This window comes from Ammospiza caudacuta, chromosome 5 (assembly GCF_027887145.1).
Source record: "Ammospiza caudacuta isolate bAmmCau1 chromosome 5, bAmmCau1.pri, whole genome shotgun sequence".
Lineage (NCBI taxonomy): Eukaryota > Metazoa > Chordata > Aves > Passeriformes > Passerellidae > Ammospiza > Ammospiza caudacuta.
In genome coordinates, this window is record NC_080597.1 from 31,054,302 (window position 1) to 31,064,077 (window position 9,776).

The window sequence follows — 9,776 nt, forward strand, 5'->3', positions numbered from 1 at the left end:
GGGGAAATCCTCTCAGAGATGCCCGCTTAGGTACCTTACAGCCCTCAGCACGAAACAGGGGGCTACGCGTGTAGGCTGCTTGGCCAATTTTTTAGCTTTCTTAGCCAGCCAGTACATTGCCCCATATACAGGACGTTTAGATAACTATATTGGCTTCCCGCTTATTAGCCAGTCTCTGGCCAAGAAATTAAAATAAATGCTACCTTACAATATAGCAACGAGTTACAAAGTAACGATTCAAGATCGGAAGAAATTAACACGCCACTTTTAAAGCAACACAGCTCTTTTTCTGGTAAGGTGTGCGGCTCTTAAAAGAGCCTTTGTAATTTTTTCAGGCGGTTGTAAGACAGGAATGTGAGGCTTTAGCCGCCGAAGCCGTAGAGGGTGCGACCCTGGCGCTTGAGGGCGTAGACCACGTCCATGGCCGTGACCGTCTTCCTCTTGGCGTGCTCCGTGTAGGTGACGGCGTCGCGGATGACGTTCTCCAGGAAGACCTTGAGCACGCCGCGCGTCTCCTCGTAGATGAGCCCCGAAATGCGCTTGACGCCGCCGCGCCGAGCCAGGCGGCGGATGGCCGGCTTGGTGATGCCCTGGATGTTGTCGCGCAGCACCTTGCGGTGGCGCTTGGCGCCGCCCTTGCCGAGCCCCTTGCCGCCCTTGCCCCGGCCAGACATGTTGAGAAGCGCGCTGCTGCTGCCGATGCTATCGGTGTGCGGGAACACCGCCCGCGCCGCGGCCTTTATAGGGCTCGGTCCGACCTGGTTGAGGACTGCAAAGGGAGGGGGCGGGGCTCCCGCCCATTTTCCCCATTGCGTCACCGATGCTGGAGTATCGCTCGCTGTTGCCCGTTTAGGACGCTGTAAAGTCCGGCAAGTAAAGCGAGGTATAATCCTCTTCCAGGAAAAAAATTGCATTGATGTGAGTGTTCATACAGTCGGAAAGCTTCCCCCCACCTAGATTTGTATAAACCATTTGCATATGCGCGCGTGTTATATTTTGTATCATTGGCAGGGGTTGGTGTGAATTACTTAAAATTCTCGTTATTTTCATTATGTCTTTTATTAATACTCTTGGTTAATTTGTATTCAAAGTGCTATAATCTTTGTTTCACGATTTTTAATGATTTCAGATCTCTTAACAGCTTTAAATAATTTTTCATGATAATAATAATTTTATTGGTTTATTTTAATATTCACCTCCCATTTCTTAAATATTCCAGTTTCACATCAGCAACCTTTGTCTGTAATCACATATTAACCAGAAGGTGGAATAGAATTTTTAAAATATTATTAAGGCTATATTAGCATGTGACTTCTGCTAGTTTTGCTCATTTTGAGCTACTGCAGTGGAGTAAATTTTTGGGCTTTAATTTTTTGCAAAATGACCTTTACTATAACTATAGACTGAAATTTCTGCTCCTTGATTAGCAAAAAAAAAAAATCACTCTTGTTTTTACTATAGATTAGGCTTTCTGTTTTCTTCCTTCTTTTGTGTGTGTGTGTGTGTATGCATATCAATATTGGAAACAAAAGATATTCTGAATTATCTTCAGTGAATGTCAGGAGTGGTCTTAGGACATTCCAAATGTCATCATGTAAAAACATCCTGAGCTGGCACAGCTGAAAAACCGATCTCGAAATAATGTTGTTCTTCTCTTATCCTTTTATGTATTAAAGGTAAACATAATTTCTGTGTACTCCTTTAAAGTGTTAAAGTTTAAAAGATCATTCATTATATGCTACTTTGAATTTAGGTCAATATTAGTCAAAAATATATTGCCAGACATCATATTTTAAGGATATATGTGAATAAAATTCTGGAGTTATGTTTGTACTTTCAAACTAATAGTTTTGAATATAAGTATTGTATAAGTTTTCATTTTCCTTATTTTCCACCCCCTGGCAGCTGGTGCTTCTTCCTCCCTTCAGAATGTTCTGTGTCACTCTCCAGGGCAGAATGGAAATGCCCCAAGCCCTCTGTGGATGAGGCGGGCTGTACACATCCTGCTTTGCTCTGTGTTCATGCCCTGGTCCTCTGCCATGCTGAAAACACTGATCTCACCTGGAGGAAAGAAATAAAATCTTCCCTTGCACAGAAAACCTGAGTATTTTTGATGGAGCATCATATTGCCACAGGAGAGGAGAGCTCGGAGGAGAGGGGCAGAACCATCAGGAGCTGGAGGAATAAGGCACTGAAAAGAAAACTCTGCTTATTTCAACATCAGGGAGATGGAGGCGCTACCATGGCTTCGGACAAGAGAGCTGCACCAGTGGGTCATCAGATTTCCTCAGAGCATCAGCAAAGCCTGCCTTCTTCCTGAGCAAGCCAGATGAAAAGGAGGGGTGGGGAGGATGGGCCGTGTACACGTGAACCAGCCCAATATAACTTGTGAAAACTGGGGAACAAATGGAAAAGTTTGGAGATAGCAACAGGCTCAAGATGATTTCAACCAAGCCATTCCCTCCCAGGGACTGGGCAGGGGGACAGAACTGATATTGAGCATACAAACACCACTAATGAAAATTTTGTTTCTACAGTGATTCAGCTGTCTGTTGCAAATGCTTTATTATGCTTGGCTGTAATTTCAGTGCAGTATCCTTCTGCTAATTAAAGACACAATCTAATATCAAATATGCTCATTAGGAAAATTTGAAATTAAACATTAAACCCTCCTCATGTAATATCTGAAAGAACCTGGATGGGGAGTACTCAACTCCCACAGCCTGGAGATGGGATCAGCTGGGACCTGCCTCCAGATAGGACTGTAAACTGAACAAAATCTGAATTCTTTGGCAGGCCTTGAGCTGCTAAATCCACCTCAGTAGTTTTTGTTCTCTGTACCCCCATGCCCACACACTACCCCTTCAGTTCAGCACCTAGGCCATGCTGGGAAGCCGTGCTTACTAAAATAGACCAGCAAACACCATTTTGGTAAGAAATGTTTTGAGCACAGAAAGCTCTGGTTTTGAGACTGAGGCACAAAAATCAATATTTGCGTGTGTGGATTTACCATTTGGATGGAGTTTTCTGGCAGTAGCATAAGTGCAGAAATGCGTTATGCTCTCCAAGGAAAACTAGTAAATACCACAAATTTTGTTTAATGACTGGTGCACTGATAACTAATTTAGTATTTTCCCTGTCTTTCCCTGCTAATTCAGAGTCAGAGGTGGAGAGACGCATTCTCATCTCTTTATTTAACCACTGCAGCTGGTCAGAGATAAGAGTTTGGGCTGCAGCCCTGGCTTGGGCTGTTTCCAGCTTCCTTCTTTGCTGCCAAATTCAGAAAATACACAGGGACTGATAAATCAAGAAAAGACTTCTGTTGTGGTCCAGTAGCATAGGCTGACCTTTGAGGATGCAGTTTGCCACTCACACAGAGTGGCTTACATATCAGATGATCCACGGAGAGGAAAAATCTTCCCAAAATTGTCTTGTGGGCTTGTTGTCCGAGTCCCTGCTGGGAGGAAGGCTCGCATGGCCTCACCCCCATCACTCCAAGCACGAGCTGAAGTCTTGCAGGCTCACTGCACAGCTGGCACAGCTGGTATAGCTGAATAGATCCAGGAAAAAAAGGCTGGAGGAACTCCTAGATCAGGTTTGGGGTGTTGGGAAGTTAGTGAAATAACCAAGTTTTTCACATGAAGCTTTTATAGGATATGGGAGAGAAGGGACAGGGTCAATAACCTGTAAGGGTTAAGGGCAACCATGTTGAGCAAATTCTGGCCATGGCTGCAGCATTTCTGGGCTTCTCTGAGGAAAACATCAAAGATTGCTCTAACAAACAAGTGCCCCAGGGTGGCCTGTGGAGCTCTGAGCTCAGCATCACTCCATGGAAATCTGCTCCTGCATTCTGGTAGAGACACAGCAAACAGCAAACCAGCTACCCAGCACCCCAGCCTGCAGGGATGCTCAGGAGCTTTGCTTCTCTCAGATCCTTTGTCCTCTTTCTAAACTGGCATTTGATTGAAGCAGCACAGACCTCAGGATGCACTGTCCCTTGATTAAGCCAGAAAGAGGAATCCAGGAGGAATTGTGAGCCCCACATTTTTTGCACAGCTGAGGCTGAGTAGCTCCTCTGGTTTCCTGGGCTCATGCAGGGCTGGGCTGGGCACTACAGTTTCAGCTGAGCTCTGCCAACCCTTACAGGCTGTAACTGCTTAAAAGCAGCTGAAGTGCTGCCTTCCCTAAATGGTCTCTCTGGGGCATAATTTTCCAAGTGCAAAACTAATGTGAGCATCCTTGTAGGAATTTATTGAATACTGCGTGAGGCTATGTGTTTCTGGAGGAAGCCAGCTCTGAAAAACGGCAATCTGCCATTTGTTAGGGACTCCAGACACTGCTGTTGTGCTCTGTCCTTGTTACAGCAATAATTGGTTGGAAAACAGAAAAATTCCAGTTGAAAACCCCAGGCACTTCCAGGGATTTGTTTATGGTCATGCCCTGGACTGTGGCAGTACCGGCTGTTGGTTTCTCTGGGGCTGGACTGAAGGCACTTGAGACAGTAATTCATGTTTGGACCCAAGTATTTATTATTTTTTATTAGTAAAACAGGCTCACTACTGTGAGTTTGGCAGCTTTTCATTAGAAGGCACAAAATGGCTAACGATCTCTTGTTACAAGGCCTTTTAAGACTAAACTATCCAATTAAGAACTGACACCTAGATTATTTTCCCTTTTCACCCAATAACTGATCCCAAAGAGCTGCAATGGGGACTTTTCTGCCCAATCACAAAATGCCACCCAAACCCATGAAGAAGAAGGAAGAAGAAGCATGAAGGAGAATCCCAAGATGACACCCTGTGCCTTCCATCTTGCTTCCATCCACAACACACTAAAAATCCCAAAACCTAAATTTCCCACCAGTGATACCCCTACACTACTCTCTATAATCTATTTCACACTTTTGTGAATTCTAGTCTGTCTTGAAGTCTGGGAAACTTTCTCCATGAATGAGGGTCAAGGTCAGAGCTCCCCTGGGGGTCAGGGCACCCCAGAGCAGACAGAGAAATATTCCCAGTGCCCGGGTGTTTCCACATTGGACAAAGCAGCTTGTCCTTGAGGATACAGCAGTTAAGGAATTTACCATGCTGTCCATGTCCTGCCCAGGTCACACCAGCCATCACCTGGATGTGCTGAGGCAATGGCATCCAAGTGCCTTCACGTGCACACCTTGGCACTTCTCTTCAACAAACAGCACAAGATTTCTGTCAGCCCATACCTCAGGTTTATTAGCATCTCTTTTGTCTGAAAGCATTACTTTTGGCCCTGTATAGCCTTCTTCACTCTGTGCTATCCACACAAGCATAGTGTACATTCTGCCTCAGCACCGGGGTTGTTCCAGAAAACACTAAATAATACCAGCCCTGGAGCATTGTTTTCACTACCAGTTGTCTGCAAACACTCAGTTGTTGACTACAGCCCCTTGGCCCTGTGCTACAGACAATTTTCAAATATCTAAGAGCCTGCTGATCCTGCCTGTAGTCTCTCTGATCCCAAACAAGAGCACCTGGGAGATGGTTCCAAAAATATCATGAAATGTCAAGTATATTGCATACAACATTCCTCCTTTGTCCACACAGATGCTCTTTAATCAACAGTTCTGGTATAATTACCTATACCTAGGCAGGAGCAGTTTCTACTGCACTCTATCCACTACCAAGTCAACAGAACCCATTTGATTTCTGACACTTTGTCACTCTGCTTCTTGGAGACTGCTGTCATTCCCTGCAACATTTTCTACTCCATATTAGAAGCTATTTCCTTGCTGCTAACTTGCGGCAAAGAACATCAGTTCCTCTACTTTCAACAATGTATGTTAAAGAAAATTCACTTCCTTTCTCATCAGGTTTTAAGTGTTTTAAGAAGAAACTTTAGTTTTTCAGCATTCTCCTTCAGTCAGGGTACTTCAATAACACTTGCCTTTTCATCAGGGGAGAATTTTTAGACATCTGACATTTGCCATTTCCCCCTTCTGTGTATTGACTAATTGTTCACTTCTCATTGCCTGAAATTTGGAACTAAAAACTAGGCCTAAAACTCCACATAGGAGCATACCATTCCTGTCTACAGATGAAGATCTTATTCACCTGTCTCAGGGAAGCAGCCATTGTGATCCTTTTCTGCTAACACACTGCTCTTGATTCATTATCAGCACAGAACTTCAATATGAAGATCCAGATTTACTGAGGTGCTTGCCAGCTCCTGCTGACAGTAGCAGTTTTGCAGTATTTCCTAATATTTGTAAAGCTGATGCAGCTTATTCCAGATGAAGAATCTAACATACCTTTGAAGGCAGTGTCTCTTATCCAACATTTTTCAATACATGAAATGTCCTCAAGCATTTTAATTTTTTTTCCTAGTTGATACTCCCAGTGTTTATATACAAGCTCTGTAGACTTTAATTCAAATCATAAATAAGATAATACCAGAACAAGGACTGATCCCTGCAGTCCGAAGCTGTTTGAGACTGCAGTTTAATTTCATAACTGGCAAACATAAACATTTAAATATAAATTTCTGCCCTGGAAGTGTTAGTGTTTCCTGATTATTAATTTAATTTCCAATACTTTTCTAAAATGAAACAAAATGAAACTGAGAAAAATATCTGTAGTGTATCAGCAAATTCTAGAGTAACATTGCACCTTGTACTGATACTAAATTTTGGAAAAAACCTATTAAACATGGTTTTCATTTCTTCCTTTATATCTGTTTTGAGTACTGTAAATTCTAATTTTTATTCATATAAAATGAATAAAAATTAGAAACTGTTTGACCTTGTAATTACTACAACTCAACATCAATGAGTTATCCCTTCCTCAGTGTGTGCTGAGTCTGTAACCTGAGAAATGCATTAATGTGTGACCCAAAATGACTGATTTTGTCCTTAGGTCTTGGCCATACTCTTCAGATTCCTAAAGAGTAGAGAGGGTGCATAGTTTGGGTGCATATTTGGGCCTGCAGCATATTGTCCCAGGAAAACTTTCAGCATCCTCTTTCCCTCCACTCAGAAATAATGGCTGGAATTACCTTTGATATTTCAGAAAATGGCGTCTGACAACAAGCACATCCTGGGCCTCACTGAAGAGCTAGGATAGAGTTATTATATATGGATGGTGTAGTTTCAATTTGTACCTCTGACTGAATCAGTATTCACCATATCCATCACAAAAAAATTTAAAATTTAATCTGTTGCACACCCCTGGGAGGATAGACAGCATGTCACACAGTTTCAAATACCACATTCCAGTTCCTTCCAGGCAAAAGTTACAGGGGGGGTTACATTTCCAAATTTTTGCATGTAGATCCCTATATTTCTTCATCTTTCTGCACTTACCTTCTTCCTCTTTTTCTTCAGCTGAAATCCATACAAAGTTAGTTGGTCTGTGGAGCAGGGGAACAGAGAATCCTGCTCATTACTGAGGTTCCTAAGCTTAAAAACAGTGTTACTACTACTAGCAATAATTCTACTACTACTAGCAATAATTCTCAGTCCCGTGGATGGATGGAGAGAAGCAAAATTTGGTTAGAAGAGGATCTCTAAACCAAAGGCTTTCAGAAGCTTTCAGGAGAAATATTTTGCTGCTTTAAGCTGTCATTATATAGGGGGAAAGAGAAGATTTGGGAGGTCATTCATTAAAATGCACAGCTCTGTTTTGCTGGCTGGCAAACATTTAGCAGTTATGGCAGAGGAGTCACTTCTTTGATCAGTCAGTCACTTTTTGATCACTCCAAACTGAAGGAATTTAAGTTTTGCTGAGACTCTAACTGGCCTTAACAAATCCTTCAGTCACATTCCGCATGAGCACCAAGCCAAATCAGAGTTGCCCAAACTCATCTTGACAAGCCTTGAAACTAAGGACTGTGTGAGAGGTTGAGTGGTTTTTGGAAAAAGCCTATTAAACATGGTTTCCATTTCTTCCTTTATATCTGCTTTGAGTACTGCAAATTCTAATTTTTGAATTGAACTACAAAAATGTAAAATGTTGTCGGAGTGCCATTCAGGGTTAATGTATACTTGGCTTTCACAAGTATCCAGTCTTCTTAGTGCTGCCCAGGAAAAGAGGCAGTGGGCACAAACTGAAACACAGGAAATTCTATTTAAATGCAAGAAATAATTTTTTGGAGCATGCTCCCCATAGAGGATTCAGTGTCCCCCTGCTCTAGCTGATCCTGCTTTGAGCATGGCCAGGCCCTACTGCATCAGGTCTTAGATTAAAAGATGAGATACTTTTTTTAGGAGATGTGATTGTCCTAACACTGAAATACACATCCATATATTTTTGTTAGTTTGGGTTAAATATAACTAAAAGGATGTAGACTTCTTTACTACTGAAAACCTTTGACAACTTGAATCTTAATCTTCCCTACATATAAACTTTGCAGTTGCTGAATCAGTATTGTCAATATATTTTCAGCATGGCAGAAACCTGACTAATGTCTTTTGATCTTGTTATGGTGTTTTTATTAATAATATTGAGAGTGATTACTTGAGCAACTGCAAAATTACAATTTATAAAGAAAACAGCATACTTCAGTTAAAAATTGTCAATTTCTCTGTATCTTCACTGTCCTAACTATAGTAATTGTAATTAAGTTAGTGTAGGCTTTCAGCTAAATTTGTCTAATCAGCTTATCTGGATTGCTCTCCTCCTGCAGTCTGAATGTCTTATTTGCCTTTATTTGTCTAATGTTTTTCCTCCTCGAGAAGCTTCTCTCTTGAAAAGAAGTTTTTTGTCTACTATACAGTCTCAGGAATTCTTACATTATATATGAATTATTTTCGTTTGGAAGACCCCTGCATTAGAAAACACTTTGTCATTTTGTAGGTTCCTCCGTAACCTGCACAGCTGAGCAAGAGAATCTGGACATGAGTGTGATGGTGCAAGGGAGTGAGGCTGTGTTTTGTTTGGGTGCACATTTAAAGAGGGAAAAAAAAATTGCTTGAGTTCCTCGGTAAGAGATAAACTGAGACAACAATTGTACAGGGTGCTTGGAAAGGAAACCAGGGAGAATACTGAAAAATGTTTGCTGTTTAATTAATTAAAATGTTTGCTGCGACTCATTAATTATTACATGAGTCACATTTAAATATCATCTTTTCACATGGAAAATGGAAACAATTTTTATTATCAGCTCACCCTCAAAACTCTATTTATTTTCAAGTAATTTTGCTCCACACAAAGGAAATTTCTTTGACTGTTAAAAAACTGTTCCCTAATCTACCACTGATTTGATAAATTATGTGCTCAGATGCTTGCTTTGTTTTCTTTTTCCTCTTAACAGTAAAACACCAAAGGCAATGTCAATTGTCAAATGTCAATGTTTGTAATGATCAGTCTCTAAAATAGGAGAATTTTCATTGTGGTTCAGAGTTGCATTTAACAGCCATTTCCAGCAGTGCAAACCTGAAAATTGCTCAAAGCAATTGACAAGTTTGTTTAACCCAATTAAGTAGAAAATGTCATTGCTTGGCCGGAGAGCAGGAATAACCCCTAAAAAACTTCCCCTTCTCATCACTTCATATTTCTAAATCCCCTCTCTTTATTAACATACACAAAAAACAAAAAACAAAAAACAAAAAAACAAAACAAAACAAAACAAAAAAAAAAAAGAAAAAGAAAAACATAAAAAGGAAAAAATAAACAAGAGAGAGAAAAAAGAGAAAACAAAACTGCCTTCTCCAGAAATGGATGGTGAGACCAGGAACATTTTGTCCTCTCAGAAGTAGGCCAGGGATAATTCTCTGCAGATAAGAGCCAGTGTGATGGCTAAGGAGA

The 9,776-nt window shown here is 41.3% G+C and overlaps 1 protein-coding gene across 1 annotated transcript; it reads right to left on the minus strand.

Moving 5' to 3' along the window:
* Positions 1 to 341: 341 nt before the first annotated feature.
* On the minus strand, positions 342 to 695 carry LOC131558119 (histone H4). Its single transcript, XM_058805729.1, has one exon. The coding sequence runs from the start codon at positions 672 to 674 to the stop codon at positions 363 to 365; it is 312 nt and encodes a 103-aa protein (XP_058661712.1). The 5' UTR covers positions 675 to 695; the 3' UTR covers positions 342 to 362.
* Between the last annotated feature and the right edge of the window lie 9,081 nt (positions 696 to 9,776).